General features: G+C 43.7%; 1 protein-coding gene across 1 annotated transcript in view; it reads left to right on the plus strand.

Annotated features, from left to right (window-relative positions):
• The window catches only part of LOC146861582 (nicotinamide N-methyltransferase-like), a 143131-nt gene extending 129948 nt beyond the window's left edge, over window positions 1-13183 (plus strand). Inside the window, exon 3 of the mRNA XM_085645972.1 lies at window positions 10754-13183. Within this exon, the coding sequence (XP_085502098.1) occupies window positions 10754-11192 (439 nt within the window). The 3' untranslated portion in view covers window positions 11193-13183. The remainder of the gene's footprint in view (window positions 1-10753) is intronic.
• Window positions 13184-25942: the final 12759 nt, after the last annotated feature.

Raw genomic sequence — 25942 nt, forward strand, 5'->3', positions numbered from 1 at the left:
TGCTGGTGGTATCCATCTTGTGATGCCAGGGCTCTTTCAGAGTTCTGTCGTTTTAGTACAGTTGGTACATGTCATCCCCTCTAGAAGGGTGGGATCATACTCCCACACCAGTTACTGGTGTGGGGGTATGATTCCAAGTTGTTTGACACCAAACACTACATATTTTGATGCAGCCATTCCAAAGATATACTAAAGGGGATGATGGACAGATTGTTTGATCAAATCAAACACTCACCCCCAGTCAACTGATCTAGGTTTAATCCATCATCATTCTTTAGCTCACTCCCCCACCCCAGTTCAGACATGGCCATATGCAAATCAGTCTGACTCTGTGCCTCATGGGAACAGTCCAGACAGAACTGCCAAGCCTTGTCTTCCGTGGACTGGAAACAAGCATCCTGGGACCGGTTTCGGGTTCATAACCCTCATCAGCCAGGCTGTCTTCAATCCAGTGGCAAAGTGAGCAAGGGACCCACGTCTGGGCATACCCTGCCCACTTAGGGGGAACAAAGCGATACGAAAGGGGATGATGGACAGAGCGTTTGAGCAAATCAAACACTCACCCCCAGTCAACTGATCTGGGTATAATCCATCATCATTCTTTAGCTCACTCCACCACCCCAGTTCAGACATGGCCATATGCAAATCAGTCTGACCCTGTGCCTCATGGCAACAGTCCAGCCCGAACTGCCAAGCCATGTCTTCCCTGGACCGGAAACAAGCATTCTGGGACCGGTTTCGGGTTCATAACCCTCATCAGCCAAGCTGTCTTGAATCCAGTAGCAAAGTGAGCAAGGGACCCACGTCTGGGCATACCATGCCAACTTAGGTCAAACAAAGCGATACTAAGGGGGATGATGGACAGAATGTTTGAGCAAATCAAACACTCACCCCCAGTCAACTGATCTGGGTTTAATCCGTCATCATTCTTTAGCTCACTCCACCACCCCAGTTCAGACATGGCCATATGCAAATCAGTCTGACCCTGTGCCTCATGGGAACAGTCCAGCCCGAACTACCAAGCCATGTCTTCCCTGGACCAGAAACAAGCAACCTGGGACCGGTTTCGGGTTCATAATCCTCATCAGCCAGGCTGTCTTGAATCCAGTGGCAAAGTGAGCAAGGGACCCACGTCTGAGCATATCCTGCCAACTTAGGGCGAATAAAGCGATACTAAAGGGGATGATGGACAAGGCGTTTGAGCAAATCAAACACTCACCCCCAGTCAACTGATCTGGGTTTAATCCATCATCATTCTTTAGCTCACTCCACCACCCCAGTTCAGACATGGCCATATGCAAATCAGTCTGACCCTGTGCCTCATGGGAACAGTCCAGCCCGAACTGCCAAGCTATGTCTTCCATGGACCGGAAACAAGCCTCCTGGGACCAGTTTCGGGTTCATAACCCTAATCAGCCAGGCTGTCTTAAATCCAGTGGCAAAGTGAGCAAGGGACCCACGTCTGGGCATTCCCTGCCAACTTAGGGTGAACAAAGCGATACTAAAGGGGATGATGGGCAGAGCGTTTGAGCAAATTCAATCACTCACCCCCAGTCAACTGATCTGGGTTTAATCAATCATCATTCTTTAGCTCACTCCACCACCCCAGTTCAGACATGGCCATATGCAAATCAGTCTGACCCTGTGCCTCATGGGAACAGTCCAGCCCGAACTGCCAAGCCATGTCTTCTCTGGACCGGAAACCAGCATCCTGGGACCGGTTTCGGGTTCATAACCCTCATTAGCCAGGCTGTCTTGAATCCAGTGGCAAAGTGAGCAAGGGACCCATGTCTGGGCATACCCTGCCAACTTAGGGCGAACAAAGCGATACTAAAGGGGATGATGGACAGAGCGTTTGAGCAAATCAAACACTCACCCCAGTCAACTGATCTGGGTTTAATCCATCATCATTCTTTAGCTCACTCCACCACCCGAGTTGAGACATGGCCATGTGCAAATCAGTCTGACCCTGTGCCTCATGGGAGCAGTCCAGCCTGATCTGCCAAGCCATGTCTTCCCTGGACCGGAAACAAGCATCCTGGGACCGGTTTCGGGTTCATAACCCTCATCAGCCAGGCTGTCTTGAATCCAGTGGCAAAGTGAGCAAGGGACCCGCGTCTGAGCATATCCTGCCAACTTAGGGGAAATAAAGCGATACTAAAGGGGATGATGGACAAAGCGTTTGAGCAAATCAAACACTCACCCCCAGTCAACTGATCTGGGATTAATCCATCATCATTCTTTAGCTCACTCCACCACCCCAGTTCAGACATGGCCATATGCAAATCAGTCTGAACCTGTGCCTCATGGGAACAGTCCAGCCCAAACTGCCAAGCCACATCTTCCCTGGACCGGAAACAAGCATTCTGGGACCGGTTTCCGGTTCATAACCCTCATCAGCCAAGCTGTCTTGAATCCAGGAGCAAAGTGAGCAAGGGACCCACGTCTGGGCATACCATGCCAACTTAGGGCAAACAAAGCGATACTAAGGGGGATGATGGACAGAATGTTTGAGCAAATCAAACACTCACCCCCAGTCAACTGATCTGGGTTTAATCCGTCATCATTCTTTAGCTCACTCCACCACCCCAGTTCAGACATGGCCATATGCAAATCAGTCTGACCCTGTGCCTCATGGGAACAGTCCAGCCCGAACTGCCAAGCTATGTCTTCCGTGGACAGGAAACAAGCATCCTGGGACCAGTTTCGGGTTCATAACCCTCATCAGCCAGGCTGTCTTAAATCCAGTGGCAAAGTGAGCAAGGGACCCACGTCTGGGCATACCCTGCCAACTTAGGGCGAACAAAGCGATACTAAAGGGGATGATGGGCAGAGCGTTTGAGCAAATTCAATCACTCACCCCCAGTCAACTGATCTGGGTTTAATCCATCATCATTCTTTAGCTCACTCCACCACCCCAGTTCAGACATGGCCATATGCAAATCAGTTTGACCCTGTACCTCATGGGAACAGTCTAGCCCGAACTGCCAAGCCATGTCTTCTCTGGACCGGAAACAAGCATCCTGGGACCGGTTTCGGGTTCATAACTCTCATTAGCCAAGCTGTCTTGAATCCAGTGGCAAAGTGAGCAAGGGACCCACGTCTGGGCATATCCTGCCAACTTAGGGCGAACAAAGCGATACTAAAGGGGATGATGGACAGAGCGTTTGAGCAAATCAAACACTCACCCCAGTCAACTGATCTGGGTTTAATCCATCATCATTCTTTAGCTCACTCTACCACCCCAGTTGAGACATGGCCATATGCAAATCAGTCTGACCCTGTGCCTCATGGGAGCAGTCCAGCCTGATCTGCCAAGCCATGTCTTCCCTGGACCGGAAACAACCATCCTGGGACCGGTTTCGGGTTCATAACCCTCATCAGCCAGACTGTCTTGAATCCAGTGGCAAAGTGAGCAAGGGACACACGTCTGGGCATACACTGCCAACTTAGGGCGAACAAAGCGATACTAAAGGGGATGATGGACAGAGCGTTTGAGCAAATCAAACACTCACCCCTAGTCAACTGATCTGGCTTTAATCCATCATCATTATTTTGCTCACTCCACCACCCCAGTTCAGACATGGCCATATGCAAATCAGTCTGACCCTGTGCCTCATGGGAGCAGTCCAGCCTGATCTGCCAAGCCATGTCTTCCCTGGACCGGAAACAAGCATCCTGGGACCGGTTTCAGGTTCATAACCCTCATCAGCCAGACTGTCTTGAATCCAGTGGCAAAGTGAGCAAGGGAACCACGTCTGGGCTAGGGGTGGGCGGAATTTGCGAAATCCATTTTCGCAAATTATCGCGAAAATGTTTAAAATTATCGCAAACAAGCGGAAATATCGCGAAGATGCGGAATTTTTTTTCCCGCATGTTCGCGAGATTTTCTGCATGGTTGCGGGTTGCCAACTTACCCATGTGGTTGCTCGCGGGCGTGGCCATCTTGTTTTGAGTTGTCTCGCGGTGCATGATTGCGAGAAGAAAGTCGTGATCGCGCGACGTATGACGTCACTGCAGGCGCGAACTGTCGCGAGACAGCGCAAATGGCTACAAATAATCCAACATCTCATGGAGAACGCGATCGGATCAAGAAAACTTGTCGGCGAACGCAGGGATTCAGGTAAGGCGATCGCGCGTGTGCGAGAATGTATTATTTTACAGCGCGAGCAAGAAACAAATTATCGCCAAGCTGCAGAAAGCGGAAATTTTGACATTTTCGCGCTCTCCGCGGAAATCGAAAATGTCAAATTATCGCAATTTCCGTGAACGGAACAAAATTTTTGCCCAGGCCTAGTCTGGGCATACCCTGCCAACTTAGGGCGAACAAAGCGATACTAAAGGAGATGATGGACAGAGCGTTTGAGCAAATCAAACACTCACCCCCAGTCAACTGATCTGGGTTTAATCCATCATCATTCTTTAGCTCACTCCACCACCCCAGTTCAGACATGGCCATATGCAAATCAGTCTGACCCTGTGCCTCATGGGAACAGTCCAGCACGAACTGCCAAGCCATGTATTCCCTGGACCGGAAACAAGCATCCTGGGACCGGTTTCGGGTTCATGCCATTGGAATCAAGCTATCCTGGCTGAAGAGGGGTGAAACCCCGAAACCGGTCCTAGGATGCTTGTTTCCAGTCCAGGGAGGACCTGGCTTGGCAGTTCGGGCTGGACTGTTCCCATGAGGCACAGGGTCAAGACTGATTTGCATATGGCTGGGTTCAAACTGGAATGGCATGGTGAGCAAAAAAACGATGGATTTAGGCCCAGATCTCTGTACTGGGGTGAATGTATGACATTGTTCTGCATTCTGTCCATCAACTGTTGTTTTTGCATTTGTCACCCCGAGTGGGATGGGTATGCTCAGACGTGAGTCCCGTGCTCTCCATGCCATTGTTATCAAGCTATCCTGGCTGAAGAGAGGTGAAACCCCGAAACCGGTCCTAGGATGCTTGTTTCCAGTCCAGGGAGGACCTGACTTGGCAGTTCGGGATGGACTGTTCCCATGAGGCACAGGGTCAAGACTGATTTGCATATGGCTGGGTTCAAACTGGAATGGCATGGTGAGCAAAAAAACGATGGATTTAGACCCAGATCTCTGTATTGAGGTGAATGTATGACATTGCTATGCATTCTGTCCCTCAAATGTTGTTTTTGCATTTGTCACCCCGAGTGGGACGGGTATGCTCAGACGTGAGTCCCGTGCTCTCCATGCCACTGGAATCAAGCTATTCTGGCTGAAGAGGGGTGAAACCACAAAACCGGTCCTAGGATGCTTGCTTCCAGTCCAGGGACGACCTGGCTTGGCAGTTCGGGCTGGACTGTTCCCATGAGGCACAGGGTCAAGACTGATTTGCATGTGGCTGGGTTCAAACTGGAATGGCATGGTGAGCAAAAAAACGATGGATTTACACCCAGATCTCTGTGCTGGGGTGAATGTATGCCATTGTTCTGCATTCTGTATATCAACTGTTGTTTTTGCATTTTTCATTCCAAAGTTAGCATTTACCCGTAGTTTATAATGCACTTAAGAGTATATGGTTTAACGGCATCCACAAACAGCCACAAAGAATAGACTCTGCCAGCTGCAGAGGGGTCCTGCTCATGCAGAGGCACCCCCTCACATTGTAAACCAAGCACCCTGCCCTCAGGATTGATAGGGCCTGCCATAGGGGTGGCTGATAGGTTTATATGTGTGTGTATGGTGGGATATAGGAACCTATACCTCTGTGAGTAATGCTAACACTACCTCACCCAGGCTTCAGTAGCAGGCCTGTGGTGTCAGATTGAGTCTGCTTCCCAGGGTTGGCATAATACATGCTTCAGCCCCTGGTAGGCCTGTGAAGTGCCTATGCCCTAGGTACCTAAGGTACCATATACTAGGGGCTCATAGGATACCACAGTATCCAATCACTAGTGCATCTAATATGCACAACAGTCATTTAAGGGAGTAAGCAGATAGGCTGGGGTCCTGGATAGCAGGATCCCCACCAGACTAGTCAAAAACCATGCAAACACCAGGAAAACAAGTGGGGGCAACCATGTAGTAAGATTCCACCCTCCTACAATATATTATTGGCAAAAGAGGGTGGAGTCTGTGGAATGCTGAAAGTTCAACACTGTTGTACTTACATTCCTGACAAAAGTAAAGACCTGAAAGTCTACCTTAAAAATATAACTGATTTGCATGAGGAAATTGCACCACTGGAGGTTGAAAGTGTTTGGGAAAAGATTGGAAAGAAATTTTCCTCTATTAAAGATTTCTTATTAAAGTTAGGTGGTACCTTTATAGGTAAAATGTTATTTCCATTAACATGTCTGATTTTTATAGTATTAATTTTAAGACTAGGATGTTTATGTCATAACAGAAAGAAAATACAGAAAAAGATAAAAAGGGAAAATTTTAAAAGAAGACAGAATAAGAGACAAGAGAGGCAATTTTAAGATGTAGAATTAGAAGAGATGAAAGAAAGTATGTATAAAACAGCAAGAAGAGAAGGAATTGGGGAAACAGGGATGTGAATTAAAACAAAGAATCCATTTCGCTTTCATGGCAAATTGATAACAAAAAATTATGGTGTGGTGATAAAATCACCAAAGGGGGGATTGATGGAGCGGGTAGTACAAAATGTTGTATACCTCCCCTATCCTGCATGAAGATACTAATTATATAATGTATTAATTATAATATTATTAAACGAGTTTGCATGTATATTAAATCAACATTACTAATATCCGTATTACACGTGGGAATTGCATTTGCATGGCTAAATAAACCCTTATAACTAATAACTGTACGCATATTAATGGTAGTATATGTGGTAGTAGAATACTGCATGATATATGTAGCTTTTGTAATGTTTCTGTAATGTTGCCCATGAGGAGGATCGAAAAGGTGAATATAATTGCTTTAAATGTCGCTATATGCTAGATAAATACAAACACATAGAGGGATTAGTAAGGGGTTAACATTAGATTCATTATTTCTATGTATTAATTACTCTTTTGTGCTTGTTTCGCTTAAGTTGGCATTTGGGCCTAAATCAAAGATGGTCGCTGACGTTACACGACGAAGTGGCCACTGTCCCACGAGGCGCGGAGTGAGCTGCGCAGGTGCAAGAAATCTCCTAAGTATCGTCACAACCTTTATCCCTCATGTACCCGAACAAGGACACAGTGGGAAGACGGCCAAGACAGAAAACAATCGACTTTACAATAAACCGGAACAGACTGACTTTTAAATGAACTCATGACCTCACCCCTCGAACTGTACTAAAATCTCAAAAGCTTCCATCGGACGATCTCAACCAGCCAATCACAACTGTGCTGAAATATCAAAATGTATCTTCTGGCTTTGATTTTATTATAAAAATGCATGGTAGAATAGAGAGGGTGGCGAATGCTAGTCGATTGATGCTACTTAGGGAGACTGCTGTGCTTCCTGTATCCTAGAAGGTCCGAATGCTGCCCGATTATCTGATGACTGCGAACTTTTCCTAAATTCTATGGGCACTGATAGAAGTTTGCACGTCTCTGGTCCTTTGCCGATCTTCTGGGACTGTAGCGTGCTGAAAAAAGTACTTTGAACTTTGGTTTTCTTTTGGACGACTGGCTGCAAATTTGATTATGCAGAGCCCACGACTTAGAGGACTCCAGATAGCCAGATTAGGTGAATATGATGTTCTGCGATTTACATGAAATTTAATATAAACTTTCCAAATGCGAATTTAACTCTTTATGAAAATTTAGATAAACAGATATTGATTAACAAGAAATGGGTTTGTGATTTATTAAGGAAGGCAAGATCTAAATCCTGAAATGTGTTTTAGCTGGTTCAAAATCACCATCAACCAATCCAACTAAATGGTCCATTGACCATGTGGGAGGAGTGCCTTGATGTTTAGGATTGAGATCTGTAGGTGAAAGGGTATTAATGTATAAATTGTAAAATAACTTTTTCTCTCTATAGGTTATAAGGTATTCCCCTTACATGTCCAGCGCTTGAACCGCTCATCCCTCCTGTGCGTGTAGACCAGTGAAAGAATAGTGTGAGTGTTGGTGTCATGGGCTCCAACAATGACTGCATGAGTAAATGAGTTAGTGTGATGTCGGGTCTGTGACGCAAGGAGGATATCGGTACGGGTTTTGCTTTGCCCGTTACTTGGGTTTTTGCGCTGAATCAATAGCTGAAATAGATTATTTACAACTACATTACAGTAATAGTTTACTCCACAAAAGTTTGATAAGTGAGAGCCTACCACATTCTCTACTTGTTCTCTATTTAATTATATGTTCAGGTCTTGCTTCAGCTTTCTTGTTTGTGTGCCTTTCCTGTCTTTAAAGGTTTTATCAAACCTCTGATTACTACAGCGTACACATTTTTCAATGGTAGAGTATGGACCCAGGTGAGGAGAGTAAGAAATTGGAGATTTAGTTGGGGTGGTGGAGAACCCATCTCAAATAATAACCACAATCTTTGTCAGAATGAACCACAAAAGTCACTTAGTAAGCCTGTGCTTAACCTTCTGGTAGCTTGGTACAAAAGCAGCCAGGCTTAATTTATCAGCATTGTCTGAAGTATTTATGCAGCACTCAAACAGCAATAAAGTGAATACAGAACAAAAATAATCTTAATAAAATTACATAAAAATTACAAAAATCCAATTAGTAGAGCCAGAGATGTGAATTTTTAAAGTTTATCATCCATAATAGAACAGTGTCAAAAAGCATTAGGTGCCAATCAAGGTCATCCGATTGAAGGGTAAGGTTTGAGGCTGACAGTGATGGAGCATGTGTTAGAAACAGGATCCAGGTTCTTGCAAGTGAAAAGGTTTACCTTTAGACTTAGTCTCTAAAATGGTCAAAAATCCTCAGTGAGGTACAGTTGCAGGAGACAGCTGAAGAGGGCTCCACAAGCCGGAAAACTTCGCTGTGAGGTCCTGCTGGATTAGATTTGCTGCTTGCAAGAAGAATATAGCAGGAGAACCTGGATCTTTGGCCCAGCAGTAAAGTCTCTTCATCAGATTGGCTTGGCAGGATGGTACTACTCCCCCAAACATGTGGCTGTAGAAACACCATAGTAAATGTCCAGCTCCCCTCAGTCATCTCAATAAAGCACCAGCTTCGACATATAAGAAATGGATAGTAGGCTGTATTGACTCCCATCTTCCACCACCCATTAGCCTCCCTCCTTTCTACTGTTCACCCTTCCTGTCTTCTAACCAGATACCATACTTACATTCTTGATATAGATAGTATGGTTCATTGTTATTGTATTTATCAAAAGATAGTTACAATTCATATAACATTTAAAAAACACATCTAAGATTAAAATACATATGAATTTATCAGTTGTTTAGGACATAGCAAGCAATCCCTTGTTCAAACATAAGAAGTTAAAAATAAGTATTATGTCAAAGATAACATCCATGGCTTAGGAACCCTGACAGTTTATGAATGAGGTCTAGAAATGTCATCAAAGCACTAATAAAATATGAAGATTGATTAGTAAAGCAATAATGTATATGTGATAATGATATTTTCCCTGCTGAAGATTCTCCAAAGAAATTGTTTCCATAAGCTTAATAAATGAGGGCAAATACAAATAATATTTTCAATGGATTCACGGTTATAAATACTGTGGGCCAGATTTACCAAGGGCCTCTGCACTCGTGGTGGAGGCCCAGCAGTCGTGGGGGAGCCTCCACACTAGGGCACAATCTCCACAGTGAGAATTTACTCTGGAGATTCCTCCCCAAGGGCCTGATTATTATGACGGTTAACCCGCCACCAACAGGCTGTCGGTGGTAGGCTCACCGCCATTGTGAGGCCATTTTCCACCTGCCATATTAAAATTGTAGGCGGTACCGGGTCAATCGGAAACTCCAACTGCCACGCATCCGATGGGCTCCTTGAGCCCGCTAGTCCTGTGGAGGACCTTGTATTACCTAAAATGGCTGCGGTGCCTACCAGGCACTGCCGTTGGGATTATGATGGAACGTCCGCGCCAGCCTTTCCATAGCGGTTCACCCCCATGGAACTGCTGGTGGGGATGGACTTTGAGGGCCCGTAGCGAGCCCCCCTTTCACCCGGCCACTTTAGTTTTGGGGTTGGGGGGCACCAATGGTGCCACCTGCATTTCCCTGTAGTATTTGGCAGGCAGTGCATGGTGCCTGCCACATAGTGCAGGGAAAGGTAAAAAGTGCATTTTTTACATTGTGGTGGGTGCTGCATCGAGCAGCACTCTCCACAATGTAATGTATTACGAGTGTGTCCGCAGTGGTGGCGGCCGCATCCTAGTACACCACTCCCCGAGACTATGGTGGACGGACTGAGGTCCGTCTGCCATCATAATCAGCCCCCAAATGCAGAGACTCCCCCACGACTGGGGGGGAATCTCTACGAGTGCAGAGACTCCCCCAAGGGAGTGTGAGGGCACTTGGAAAACTACCTAGGAGTACCTGGCCTACACCTTAGACATCACCACGAACCTTACCAATCACTATTATCTTCCAAACCCCTCAGGCAGCTCACCATTTTGGTACTGCCAATCATAGGAACTGATACCATTTTGTGTATTAGTTTTGCTATTCAACATCATAATTTTACCATCTCTACTTCCACTAGGTGCCTTGTCCCTGTGTTTCTGTTTTTTATCTCTGTAGATTGCAATAAGATATTTTGAACAGTATAATAGTTATGAGGGGGAAATGGCATGGCAGTAATTATATTGTGTAATTGTGGTTTACAGAACAATATGGACTGAGAACGAAGAGAAAATGAAAAAAGTCATAAAACAAGTTGTGGAAGCCGAAATTCCTGAATCTTACCCGGTGGCCCCAGGACTTCGTGTTCAAGCTGACTGCATCTTGAGTGAATTTTGTTTGGAATTTCTGAGCAGGGATGAAAAGGGCTACTGCAATGCTGTGAAAAGTATGTCATCACTGCTAAACCTTGGTGGTTCTCTCGTAATGTTTGCTTTCCTTAAATGCACCTTTTACATGGTCGGAAACTTCAGATTCCCAATCTTATGCTTGGATGCGGAATTTGTGAAAAAGGCTCTGATGGACTCAGGGTTTATCATTAAAGAATTTCATATATCTCGTAGAATTAATACTACTTTGTATTCGACCAGCGATTTTTCTAGTAAGTTGTTCATTCTTGCACATAAAGCAAAGGTCGTGGAATAGTTCCATAGGGGACCATAATAGAAGTTTGAAACAACAAGCGAAAATCTTTGGTCTTCCTTGTTGAGCTATGTTCAGTGATCTGCTTTATAAGTGTGCTTAATATTGCCACTAAATTGTTTGCATTTATCTAAAATAAAACCTACATGTGTTTTATATGGCTGTAATTCGATTTAAAAATAAAAACACATCAGTTGTTTTTTACGCTTTGTTGAATGTCTTAAACTATAAAATGATCTCTTCCCTAGATATTATCATGTCCGAGGTTGAAACATGGTTCATAGTTTATTTAATAATAACTTCCACTGAGTTTAAGGATAAGGTACAACAGCAATCACAAATATTGAGATATATGGTCTTGCTTCAGGGTGAGATAAAATACTATTGAAATGTAAAACTAGATGGCTTGAGTGCATGCTTGTGAACGAGAAGAGATAGAAATGCAGTCTAATATTATGGGGCGTGTCTGCTGCTTTTCCATAGCTTCGGTGCTAAGTAGGGCTATTTTGGTGCAAATAACTTTAACTACTGTATTATGGAAGCAAATGTGTGAAAAAGGTATTTGTCTAAATTTAAGGAGGCAGACTACAGAACACACACGGCATCACCACAAAACCCAACAACTTAGTGCAAAACCACACCACAGTAAGAGCAATAAAGGAAAATACCACAGCTCTGTTCAACAGTACTAAAAACAGTAGTACAAGAGATGGAACCAGCCCTACACACTAAACAAAATAACGCAGCACAATACTACACCATCACATCAGCAGACATTTACAATTTTGCTTTCTTGTAATTTTGTGTTGTAGCTATGGCTAGTGTTATCCTGTTATGTTGTGGTTGTTCTTTTTGCACATTCTTGTGCTGTTGCAAATGTGCTCTATCGTGTTTTTGTGATCAATTGTGTTTCTGTATTTGTTGAGCCCCTGTTTACTGTAATGTTGGTATCTGCTTGCCAGGATTACTTGCTGAACAAGCATTTGCAGAATTATATAAATGAATGCGTGCCAACATATTATCCCAACTCATTTGCAAAACGTTGTGCATACATGGAGATTAGAGAAAGAGCACACATTGCATGGTGAATTTCCATTTCTTCTGTTTACAAATTTTTCCTAGCAAATCAGGAGAAAGCAGGTAGAAACAGCAAGATTCTAAAATTTGCAGCTTAGAACACGAGGAAATGTGCTAGCCCTCCTTCTAATCTGTAGAAGTAGAAATTAGGCTGCAATAGTGCCCTAGAGAGACACCAAACACCAAACATGACATTATTTCTGGTCTCAAGCCTGTATTGCCGTTCACTATTATTACTTCTCTTTTATGATGACTGTAAGAAATTGGGTCATTAGTTCCAAAGGATGTGATTCCTTCACAAGTATTAAGTCTGCAACTTTCTATTAACTGGATAGCAATTAACTCATTGTAACAATTGAATTTCTTAGGGTAGCAAAGCAGAGCAATATAACTCCTGCTCAAGAGAAGTAGTTTGGTTATAAAAAGGAAAAGTACTTTATTAAACATGCTACTACATAATACATATTAATTCACAAATATCTACAAGTAGGGAGATGTCAAAACCTTTGGTGACAATCTCATAACATATTTCACACCTATCGAGTCCTGAAACCTAACTTCAGTAGAAAATATATATAAGGGGATGCTGTTGTCAAAAAGTAAGCTTTACAGGCTTTGCCAGGGTTTCACTACATTATTCAAAGCAGAAATTTGGCAAAGTAAACCAGTATCACACCATTGAAATCTTTATGGATAGTACCAACTTGCATTGACACTCATTAAGCTCTGGGATGGCTCACTAGTAACCTTGGGGTTATCAGTCACTATAAAATGTCCAAATATGTTACATGACCATCATTAAAATATGAATCACTGACTGTTAACTTACTTCTTTTGAATGAAATATTTTCATGACTTTTTAACCATATAACATTCTATAGCCAATGCTGTTATTGTTAATAAAGTTTTATTAATTCAATTCAATGTGTACTCTAGTCTTTCTTTTAACATTCTACCACTGCAGCTTTAGAAACAACCAACAGGGATCTCTTCACTCCACATCAGCCGCGGCCCGTGGAGGGAGTTCCGTGGGGCAGAAAGGCGGGGCGGGGGAGGGGCAGCGTGGGGGGGTACTAAAAACCGGAATATGGATAGTTGGAGGTAAGTAAACAATTAAATAAATAAAAACAAATTTCGTAGCGCGCCCTGCATTGCAAAAGTCAGACCAACTGCAATGGAGCATGGGCCAGCTACAAGAACCACTAAGGTCCCCTGAATTTAGAACCTTAATCCTGGTTTGAAAGAGATGCCGAGTTCCTCTTTGAGGATGCATCGCACAGCAGGAGCCAGGTGAGGAAATGCATAGAACACCGACGGTTACGGGGAGCTGCAAAGTGTGATGTAATATCCTTACATGGAGATGGGTCATACTGCAGTGATTTTGATGGGTTTCGTGGATGAGGCCATGTCCTTGTGTAGAGATGCGTCATGCAGCAGCCGTCCCGATGTGCTGCGATGGGCAATGCAAAGTCCTTGCGTTAGGAAAGTCTGCGCAGCAGGGGTGATACATCAGTTCTAAGGGTGATGTGTTGAAAAGCAAAAGCAATGCGCTGGTTTAGCAGGAGATGTACCATGGAGAAGTTGCATTGGTTCTGCTGAATCCACAGACAGGCTGAAAGAGCACCATCAGGCCCACTTCCAAGAGTCCAGGACTGGGGTTGCACCAATTGAGAAGGCAGAACTCACAGATGATTGAGTACAGGTGCTGGGCTAAAGGTGGCAGTACAGAAGTCCTTCTTCCTGGCAGAATCCATAGGCCCAGAAGTGTACTGGAGATTTAGATCTAAAGGTCCAATGATTAAATCAGGTGCCTGCTTTGAAGTAGAGGAAGCTTCTAGGGGTTTTTACCCCCCTGAGATGTTAGGCATCCACTTCCTCCTTGCCATGACACTGGCTTATTTGGGGTCACAAAAGACCAGTGTCAAACCCTTTGTGAGAGTTCTCAGGCAAAGAATTGTGATGTGCAAGTGTGTTTCAGGTGACGGCTCCTCCCCCTGGTTAACTCAGAGTTGCCCATCCTGCTAACAGCTATCTTCCCTTTGTATCATTGTCTGGGAGAATTACACAAAGACCTGCTACCAGGTACACCTAGTCATGTGACCCAGGATCAGACTGGAGGCACCAAAAGGTTACGACAAGAAAATGCCAGCTTTCAAAAAGTGGCATTTTCAGAATTGTAATTAAAACTCCAAATTTACCATTAAAGAGGGCTTTTCATTACAATTCTATAGACACCTAACTCCACCTGTCTACCTGCTCCCAATTGGAAGTTATCACTTAATAAATGTAATACAGTAGACCAATCTTATCCTAAGGGAGAGGTTTGCCTTACAGCAGTGAAACATGGATTTAGGAGTTTTTGACTACAAGGACATGTAAAACCTAAAAGCACATGTACTCTGTGTTAAATATACTGCACCCTGACCTCTGGGTTGTGTAGGGCCTAACCAAGGGGTGAGTTAAAAAGGAAGGATTGGGCATGGCAAAAAAATCATAAACAGAACACACAGGCTGCAAAGGCAGGCCTGAGACAAGCTTAAAAGGCAATGTGAGTGGGTGACACAATCAGTGCTGCAGGCCTACTAGTAGCTTTTAATTTACAGGCCGGAACACATGTAGTACATCTCTCTACTAGGGGCAAGTAAATTAAATAGGCCAATTGGGTGTAAGCCAATTCTGCCATGTTAAAAGGAGAGAGTGCAAGCATTTTAGCACTGGTTACCAGTGGTAAAGTGCACTGAGTCCTAAGAACAAACAGAAACAGGTTAAAAAAATAGGAGGGTGAAGGCAAAAGGTTTGAGAATGATCCTGCGGAGAGGGCTAGGTCTATCAGCCGGACACTGCCGGTTAACACTCTCAGTCCATTTGCAAATAATTTACTGAGTGGGACATACTTACCATAAAAGTCCAAAACCGAGAAGTCACTTGCTACAATGACCCTGGAGTAGGATGTAGGACTATAGTAAGGTATAGGGTATGAGTAATGGGTTGCTTTAAGATTAGGCTTGGAATAATGGAAATTCTTAGATTAGGTCTTAAGGTTTTGATATAGGGCTATTTAAAGTAAGGGTGTAAATAAGGATTGGAGTTCGAATTAGGAAAAGGGTTATGTTTAGATTTGGTATAATAGGATTGTCAAGATTAGGACTCACATGTGATCATTTTTCATGCAAGGCAGAACAGCAACCATATTTGCAAGGGGATAACACAGCTCAGAGCAATTTCTAGTAATATTGGCATACTGCTGGTGCAAATGTACCCCCCCACTGGATCCATTGGCCCTCGAAAATGCTGCCTTGCTCAACACACAGCCTTGCAGAGCAGAGGGAGTGCTGTCTAGCACATGATTTCTATTGAAAGCATACACTGCTAGTACACATTCCTATGTCTAACTAAAGATAGAATGATTCTATGCACTGGATGTGTGCTGTGCTGTTCATTTTGCATGCAATGCATTGATTAGTATTGCAAAATGAATACCTTTCTCCTTGATAGCATTCAAGGAGGCATTTGTTTTTGATGCAAAGCTCAGTTTGACTATCATAGCAGCTCAGATTTTACCCAAACTACTAATGGATGGTTATCGTGACCCTCGCCATTGACTCCTTTGTGATGCAAAGTGATGAAAAGCAGCACAAAGCATTACCTGCATTCAGAAAGGAATTCCTTCCCAACATAAAATACCTTTTGTGCTGGAAAGTAAATAACAATTTGTTACTTTGCATCATTTTTTGATGGTGCAAACCCCTAGTAAATCTGTGTGTAACTGCTAGAATTTGGACCTAATATTTAGAGTAGAGTTTAAAATTGTGGTGAAGGTTTTGAATCAGATTTACAGTTAGGGTAGTGAAGGCAAGAACAGTAAGGTAAGTGTTAGCCCAAATTTGAATAGAAAAAGAGATCTTTGCTCTGCCAGGTCTGCAGTTAGGGCTCCAAAGCAGGATGTACCCATTTGAAAATTGTCTGTTAACAAAGTTTTGAAGTGCTTTAATTGGAAGGCCCAACAGTATATTTGTAAATCTGGCAAGGTCACTGCACCATCAATATATTTATTTCTGCAGCTTCTTCCAGGATATTCTGATGGCTTTATTGTTCCAAATAAAACTATTTAAATCACCCTGTACCTTCCTCATCCACTTAGCCTCAAAATGAAGGGGTAGCGCATTAAACAGAAAGGTACATTTTGGGAGAAGTGTCATTTTGATTAAGTTAGTTCTGCCAATGCTCAACAAAGGAAGGTGAGACCAGAGATTTAGGAACTTTCTGGTTTCTTTGGTGATTTTTGACCAGTTGATCTCTGCCATAATATCTATATCTTTCGTGACTTGTACATCTAAATACCGGATCTCGTTCTTCGCTATCTTTTTCAGGGTTATGTCTAAAGAAGTATTCCATGCCAGGATCTCAGTTTTCCCTTCATTGACTAAGTATTTCGACACTTTCCCAAAGTCTGTTAATATGTCCATAATGATGGGATAAGCCCCTACAAGGTCTTGTGTGTATATCATTAAATCATCTGCATAAAGTGCCTCTTTCTTGGTCCATTCTTCATATTGGAATGGTGAGATTTGCTGTTCCCTTCTGATTCTTCTTGCTAAAGGTTCAATGTATAAGTTGAATATTAATGGAGATCGGTCCTGGTGCAAATCTAGTGTCCTAACAAAAGGTATTAACTCTTTTATCAAGGTTATCACAAATTCTTTTAGGTCTCCCCCTTCTTTTCCCTCGGGAATATTTAGGATCCTCAAATTATTTCTCCTAGAATGGTTTTCTAGGACTTCTAGTTTTTCCTGCAGTCTTTTCTCACTAGCCTTGAGACCCGCAATTTCTCTACTGTTTCCTGCAGGTTCCTCCCGCACTGTCACCAATGCTGCTTCTAGGTTCCCTATTCCTCCTGAGAGACCCATGAGTAGGCCTGGGCGTAGTTCGCGAAGTAGCACTTCGCGAAGCTACGCAAAGTGAAGTTCGCACTACGCGAGCTACGAGTAGCACTTCGCGAACTGCGTAGTACCTTGTTCGCACTGTGCCAGATGTCGTTTTCAATGATTGCACAGTGCGGACAAGCAACCGGCACAGTGCAATCATTGAAAATGGCATCTTGCACAGTGCGAGCTGTAGTTTTCTGCTGCTCGAGTAGATTTTTACTCGAGCTTCAGCTTTCTCACTTTCAAACTGGTAGTTTCACATCGCGAGCGGTCGCGAGCATACGCGACCACTCGCAATGAGAAACCTGACCTCCTCGTGTTGGGAATCTCGCCGGGAGGTTTATTTTCCATGCTCGCGATCGCCAACTTGAAGTAGCTGATCGCGAACAAGGAAAAAGTCTCGCCGGGATGTCATTTTGCTTGCTTGCGGTCGCCAACTTGATGTTGAGGACCACGAGCAAGCGAAAAATGACCGCAGCACTATGCAACACTACGCTACGCATGTTCGCACTGTGCTACGTGCAGTTCGCATAGTGCGAAGTAGCGCGAACTTCGCAAACTACGCGAGCGTAGCGTAGTGCTTCGCCCAGGCTTACCCATGAGTTTATTTTCTAAACTTTCCCAGACATCGCAGATTTTTGCTTGATTTGCCCCAGAAAGTGTGAACCTGGTTCTTATCTCTTCTGAGAGGGCAGACAGTAGGCCTCCTGTGTCTTTCACTGGGGGGACAGATATGTTCTCCTCCACTGCTGTTGCAAGTGCCCCTATTTCCGTCTCAGATATAGTTTCATGATGTGTTGAACTTTCCCCCAAAGCTTGAAAATGGTTAGAACGAGGGTGCCCCTCCTGGTCTCTGTGGTCTGTTTTCAAAGATACCATTCCTCTATGAATGGTTCTGTAAGGCAGAGTAGTGAGAGTGGAGCTTCCCTCCTTCCCTTGGACCTTAAAAGACAATCTCAAAGAAGGTGTAATTTTAGTCTTTCTAGACAGGGGGTCTAAAGGGGGTACCGATTTCCCTCCACCCTTTTTCCTTTGTTTATGTTCAGGGAGGGACTCCTTAAATAACGGAGTCACTATGCTGGTTTGAGGCAGTGGGTTGGACAATGCAGTAGATGTAAATGTAGATGTAGATATGGGAAAAGTTATTGGGAGGAATATGCCAGGACCCTCAGCTCTAGATAATCCAAAACTAAAGTCTACATGTGAATTCCTTAATGCGTAGCGTGAAATACTTTGAGGCTTTCCTTCTGCAGAAGGGGTGAGTCCAGTGTTGTCCACCTTCCTGGCTATCCTCGTAGGTCTCCCCTGTCCTTTCTCCTTCACGCCTGGGAGAGGAGTCCTTTTGGGGCACATAGAATGTGGAGTAGTTGAAGCCTCCACAATAGGCAGGCGTGCTCGGAGACTTGTGCTGATACTGCCGCTAGTGACCAGGTGGTGGAACTGGGCTGCAGCTCGCCGGTCCCGACGTAGCGGCGATGCTTCCAGAATCCACTGGTCCCCACGCTAGACTGGCTGCTGCTGCGTGGGAATCGTGGAAAAATGCAGCTTCAGGTGCTCTAGGGCATACTGGCCCCCCTTCATGTCAAACTATAGTGCACTTATGCGAGCCTCGTCTTCATGCGGCGTTTCTGTGAGCCTCCATGTGGCTCGGCTCGGTGCGGCGTCTTCAAGCTCCGGAGAGGTGAGTTGCAACAGCCCGCTGTTAGCCGGCCACCATGTTCCTCCTTGTAATCAAGATAAGTGTTAGCATTTTGATTTAGAAAATGTACATCAAAGGGCTAGTTCGGTTTAAAATATGGGTCAAGTTAGGAAGTAGGGTTAGCTTTAGGACTGGTGTACCAAGAACAGTAAGATTAGGGTTAGGATTTAGGAAAGGTTTAAATTAAGAGTTATGATTGCAATTAGTGTAAGACTAATGGTTCGGCTCAGCATTAGGGTTCAGATAATAGGAACAATAAGATTTGGATTTTGTAATAATTGATAATACATTTTAAGAATAGGATTTGGTTTAAAGAAAATTAATATTTAAATTTAGCATGAGTATAAGGGGACAAAGTACAATTAAACATTTGTATTTCAATTAAGAAAAGATTTAAATGGGGGATAGGATTATGGTTAAGGTAAGATTAAGGGTAATGTCAGGTTGAGAAGGCAGACCCAACGAGAAATCTCATCCATCTCTAAAACTCATAGCAGCTCAATTAGGAATACAACAACACCAACAGAGAAATTGGGGGGCAACAGGGAAAGGGAAGCATGAATAAGAGTGGGATTAAACCACAACTGTACTCTCTCAACTTGAACTCATCTCAGTACTATGAGCACTCCCTAGCTCTCAGGATTCTATGTGTGGCAAGATTATTAGGGCAACCGACTAAAGGAAAGAGGAGAGCAACCGTTAGGAAGAGTGTTACAATCGGAACATGCAAAATGTAGCCTTGAGTAGCGAAGGAAAGGTTTACCCTATTCTCTGGTGGATACTGGGGTGACAGCCAGTTACAGGAATGAATATGGGTGACGACTCAAGTGCAAGCGGTAAAACTTCAGCAAAAATGCAATACACTGCCAGGCAGCTGCTTCCCATAAGAATGTCCTAAGATCTAGTATTACTATTAATACCCAGAGTGCTCACCGTAACCAGGAAGTGAGCATCTAATCTGAGACTAAGTTTGCAGTCTGGCTGTTAAAGACATGCAATTTCCACATCCCCATCCTCTAAACTTTCCACCTTTTTTCCAATTAATGGTGCTTTTACTTCCTGTGGGTCTTTCTAATCCTGCCAGTTATGGTTGGGGTTAGATTGAGGCTTAGTGTATAATTAACAGCTGGTTTATGGGTCTACATAAAAAACTATGTTGGAGATTGGTGTAGGGGTACCATTCAGGATTATACAAAGGACAGAATTATGGTTAAGGTTAGTGTTATAAAGATGACAGCACAATGAAGTAAGTAAGATCTTCTTTATTCCACCTCCACAGCGTTCCACAGTTCGTCTCAAGTGAGCTACACTGGAACGTTCCCAACATTCTAAAGCAGCCTCTCGGCCAACAGAAGGGAAGTACCAACGGAGAATAGAGAGCAGGGGGGGGAAGGAAGGGAGGAAGATTCCAAAGGAGGAGAGAGGTAATAAGGAAAGGACAAGTGTAGTAAAAGGGATATAATTATAACACATCTTTCCCCTTAAAGAAGAGGAACGGGAACATCACCTTAGGCCTGTAAACATAAGCAAGATAAAGGCAGTTATAATACAACATCATTAATAAGTTATACAATATAGGCTAATGAAAGGTCAAGAAACCTATGCGGTGTTATGAGATAGGAACAGAAGAGCGGGATAGTCTGTCCATACTCCAGCATTGGCCATTTTCAAGGATGACAGTACTCTGCCCAACTTCTGCAATCTTCATAGGTTCAGAAAATTTCGATTCACTCTCCCCACTGCGAGTGGGCCTTTTAACAACCACCCAGTCACCAATATCCCACTTCTGTTCCTTAGTACCCTTCTTGGTATCATAGTACTGTTTTTATTTGGTCTGGTTGGAAACAACCTTCCTACTCCTCTCTTCCTCATCATATTCAACAGATTCTCCCCCACCTATCCAATTAGGAAAGAACTTGGTTCCAGGTTTCCTCCCTCTAAGAGAAGAAAATGGGGATATGCCCGTAACTTGATTGGGAGTGGTATGGTATGCCCATAACATTTCTTGCAACACCAATTCCACTGACAATTGATTATAACAAGCAAGTTGAATATGCTCCTTGATCATTCTGTTGACTCTTTCAACCATGCCGTTCACCCTGGGACAATAAAGAGCTGTCTTATGCTGTGTGATCCCTAACTTAGACAGAAAGGACGACATAGCTAAAGATGTGAATTGCACTCCATTGTCAGTTACAATGGTTGAGGGGATTCCTTCAGATGCAAAAGTGTCCCTCAAGAAATTTATGAGTGTTTCAGTATTAGTTTGAGTAACCATCTTAATAACCACCCAATGGGAGTGATAATCAGTTAACACAAATGCAAATCTTTTGCTCACACCTTTCCTGTTGATAGGACCTATCATATCCAAAGCTAGCTTGTCCCATGGTTTGCAAGGTATAGATACTGGGGATAACGGCGCTCTGGAAGTAGCCTTGGACTTGTCACTGTTCGCGCACACATTGCAATTCTTTACTTTGCTCTCGACTAATGAATCCATTCCTGGGAACCAATAACGTTCCCTAAGTCTAGACTTAGTCAAACTACGTCCTAGATGTCCTTCATGGACGAGATCAATGATTTTTTCTCTCATCCCTGATGGTGGTATAATTTTGTCATTTCTCCAAATTCGGTCTTGGTGTAAATTAATTTCATATCTCACCTCCCAATATTTCTTAATTTCTTGGTTGAGTTGATCACACGTGTCTGGCCACCCCTGTAATGCGTAATTCTTCAATTGTGTAAGGGTCATGTCTTGTTCTTGCAAAGTGCACCACTCATCAGAGTTAATAGTGGATGAGTGTATTTCCAGGAGGGGGTATTCCGTGACCCAAATTGTTCTTCCACATTTAAAGGTGCTCTTGAAAGGAAGTCAGCAACCAAATTGTGTTCTCCTGCAACATATTCTACATTGAAACAGAAGCCCTCCAACCCTAACACCCACCTTGCTACTCTTGGGGTGCTGTTGTGAGTCCCTTTCGGGTTGAACATAAAAATAAGAGGTTTGTGGTCAGTGCGCACAGTAAATTTTATACCCCATAAGTAGAATTTAAAGTGTTTAATGGCCCAGAAGCATGATAGGGCCTCTTTTTCTATTACGGAGTAGTTCTTTTCAGGTTTGGTAAGCACACGTGAAGCAAACGCAACTATGCGTTCCTTACCATCAATTACTTGTGATAGTGTAGCACCAAGACCTTTGTTACTAGCATCTGTAGTGATTATAGTCTTCCTATTGGGGTCAAAGTTACACAGGTATGGAGTGGAGAGAATAGCTGCCTTCAATTTCTCAAAAGCATTCTGGTGTTCTTCTTGCCACTTAAATTGTGTGTTACCCTTAGTTAGATCTCTGATATTGCTGGTGAGATCTGCAAATTTTTTTACATATTTTGCCATATACTCTGCTAATCCTAAGAAAGACAGGAGTTCTTGTTTATTAGTAGGGGCAGGGGCATCCTTCACTGCTTCCACTAAGCACATTTTAGGTTTAAAACCCTCTTTGGTGATAGTATGTCCTAGGTAGTCAACTGTGCTCACCCCTATTTTACACTTTTCTTCCTTGAGTGTAAGACCAGCCTCCTTAAACTTGTTAAGTACTTGAAATAAGTTCTTATCATGCTCTACTGTGGTAGCACCATAAATTAGGACATCGTCCTGGAAGCATAAAGTATTGGGTATGCCTTCCAGTGCGTGCTGCATGATTTTCTGATATACTGCAGCCGCAGACGCTAACCCAAATGGCATTCTGCAGAACATGAATGTGCCCAAAGGGGTGGTGAAAGCCGTAAGTTCTCTCGAATCCGGGTGTAACTCTACCTGGTGGTATGCCATTGATAAATCTAGCACACTAAAGCAAGTAGCTTTGCCCATCGTACTGAGTATTTCGTGTATGCGGGGCAATGGGTGCCTCTCAACTATTATGCTGTCATTTAGGTCTCTAAGATCAATACATAATCTGATGTCCTCTCCATGGGCCTTACGGGCAATTACAATGGGGGCAACCCATTCAGAGCAATCTATGGGACATATTATCCCTAAGTTCTGTAATTTAGTTAACTCCTTCTTTAATGGTTCACACATGAGGTGTGGTATAGGTCTAGTTTTATGTACCTTAGGCTTAGCATTAAGTTTGAGTTTTATGCGATGCTGATAATGTTTGAGAAGTCCTAACTCTTCAGTAAATACCTCAGGGAATTTCTTACAAATTTCTCTACCTGACACATCCTGGTCAACAACCAGCACCTGCTCTGGGTTGTTGGGGTCTAATCTTATTCCTAATTCTTTTTGATGCTGCCAACCCAGCAGATTGGATCCTTCCTCCACAACGTAAATTTTCCCTGAAGTGGAACGGTCCTTAAAAGAAATTAGGGTTTGCATCATCCCTTTTATAGGAATCGAGTCTTTCGTGTAACTGCTTGGTGAAATATCAGCAACCTGTAATTCTTTCTCTTGCCCAATGTTCATTTCATTGAAATCAGACACATTAAGTAGAGTAAACGGTGAACACGAATCTGCGTACATCTTAATCACTTTACCATTCAATCTGACATCACATTGGGGATATTTAATCTGATTGATCGCACCGCCATCATGAATCTGAAATACAATTTTCTTCACACTCTCTTGTTTACTATCATTAGCATCACTGCTAACATAAGGTTTCTTTTGATTGCTGTGGTACAACCTAGCCAGGTGACCTTTTTTATTACACTTCCTACAAATATACGATCTTGCTTGGCAATTCGGACTATTAGCTAAGTGATTGCTGCTGCCACAGCGATAACATTTTAGTTTAGTATTATCATCATTACGTGAGTTTTCATTACTTTTCTCTTTCACCTTGCATACCGTATCCTCAAGGTTTAACTTGGCTACCTCTGACACCTGTTCACTATTGGTAGGTGTTTTCATCTCTTTGATGCATAGTGCTGTGTGTTCTATGGACTTTGCTATTTCTATAGTATTTTTAAGATCAGGTTGCTTCTGTAATAGTTTTTCTTGGATCCTAGGATTGTTAGTACATCTAACCACCTGATCCCTTATTAGTGAATCTCTAAGATTCTCAAACTCACACAACTCACTCAGACCCCTAAGTACAGCCACATAACTTGAGACACTTTCCTGCTTTCCCTGAACCCTGCTAAAAAATTTGTGTCGTTCAAGAACAATATTCACTTTATCACCAAAATGTAACCTCAATTTTAACAATGCCAAGTGATAAAGATCCAACTGATCATCTGCTAAGTTGGAATCTTGCGGGATGTCAGGAAGCGTATCAAAAACTTTTCTGCCATGGGACCCAAGATTATGCAACAATATGTGTTGTTTTCTTATCGGACCAAATCTTTCACCCCCAATGGCTATTAAATATGACTCAAACACTTTTTCCCATTCATTCCAAGGACAATTAGGTTCTGAAAACTCATTTAAGTATGGAGGAGGTTGAGACATATTTGCCGCCATTTTAACAAAATATATATGTACTGATAATCTACACAGGAATATTCCAACGACAATTTCACAACTGAACAGAGTCTGTCACTTTGCAACTGGCTGGAGTGAGGAAATGCTACGAAGATTCCAGTTGATAGTATGTCTTAAACACTGTCAAAACTACCACAGAACGCTTCGGAATGGTTGACCTCCGCCGAATTAGAGATGACAGGCTACTAAAGATTTGTGGTGTGCCTGTCACCGTTAATTTAGAAACAACATCAATTTCCTCAGAATGCTTAATAATGGATGGCATCCGCTGTACAATGGAGATGACAGGCTGCTACAGATTGGAGTGGTGTGCCTGTCACCGCAAACGAGGTAAAGATACAGAAAAGGCAGTGAGGAAGAAATGATGTTGAAACTTCACACAAAGCCCCGTTGAAAGCGTAAACTGTAGAATATAGGGTTATTAGGGGTTAACAGTTCGTGAGGAACCAGCCTCGCCTCTAATGACACTGCAGGCGTGGCTGAACTGAGGACGGCTGCGCCGGAATAGACAAACATGGAACAAGGAAGCTGACTCGATCACTTCGAGGAAGAAGAGAAAGGGCGTCCGCTTCGTGCCCCCAAGCAACAGCTGTCTCTGCTCCCAAGCTCGACACTGGGCCCCCACCTACACCAGACGCACGAAGGAGCAGGGAAACGTCAAGGAAATGGCCCACTCAAGGAGGATTCTCTCAGCGTTGAAAGCCGATCAAGGAGGATTCTCTCAGCGTTGGAAGCCGATAGTCCTTGAAAGCACACCAGGAGCCAGAAAGTAACGGAACACCCAAAGATTTGAAGGTGACTGTTGGACGTACCTCTCAGCGTACCAAACGCCCGAAAACCAGCATGAGGGCCAGAGGACGTTGTGAGCTGAGTACAGAAGGCACGAGCAGTAAGATTCTCGAAGTGCCGTAAAGTCAACTCCCAGTGGTCAAGCTCTACCACACACCGCTTCGCTGGTAAAGCTACCAGGAATGGTATAACATTTACTTTGACTATATTAAAAGTACCTGACCTCGTGGGCCACAAGGTGTATGAATGACACTCCGAGCTCGAATATCAAAGGGATGGAGGTGGAAACTGCTCCCTCACGCAGTCTTCTTGTCGCCATTGTTATAAAGATGACAGCACAATGAAGTAAGTAAGATCTTCTCTATTCCACATCCACAGCGTTCCACAGTTCGTCTCAAGTGAGCTACACTGGAACGTTCCCAACATTCTAAAGCAGCCTCTCGGCCAACAGAAGGGAAGTACCAACGGAGAATAGAGAGCAGGGGGGGGAAGGAAGGGAGGAAGATTCCAAAGGAGGAGAGAGGTAATAAGGAAAGGACAAGTGTAGTAAAAGGGATATAATTATAACAGTTAGTTTATGTGATGGCAAATGAATTTCATGTGATCATTAACAGAAAGACATCCCCAGAGGGGGAGAGGAGGACTAGGACCACGACTCCCAGCCCCCCACATGGCCGCAGCTGCCATTTTCACCTTCTTGTGCCCGAAACGCTTTAAATCTTCCTGCGGGCTCCCGCTGCGTGGAAAGCACGTTTTGCCACTGCCTGCCTGAAACCGCTTGA

Source organism: Triturus cristatus, chromosome 3_1 (assembly GCF_964204655.1).
Source record: "Triturus cristatus chromosome 3_1, aTriCri1.1, whole genome shotgun sequence".
In the NCBI taxonomy this organism is placed as follows: Eukaryota; Metazoa; Chordata; class Amphibia; order Caudata; family Salamandridae; genus Triturus; species Triturus cristatus.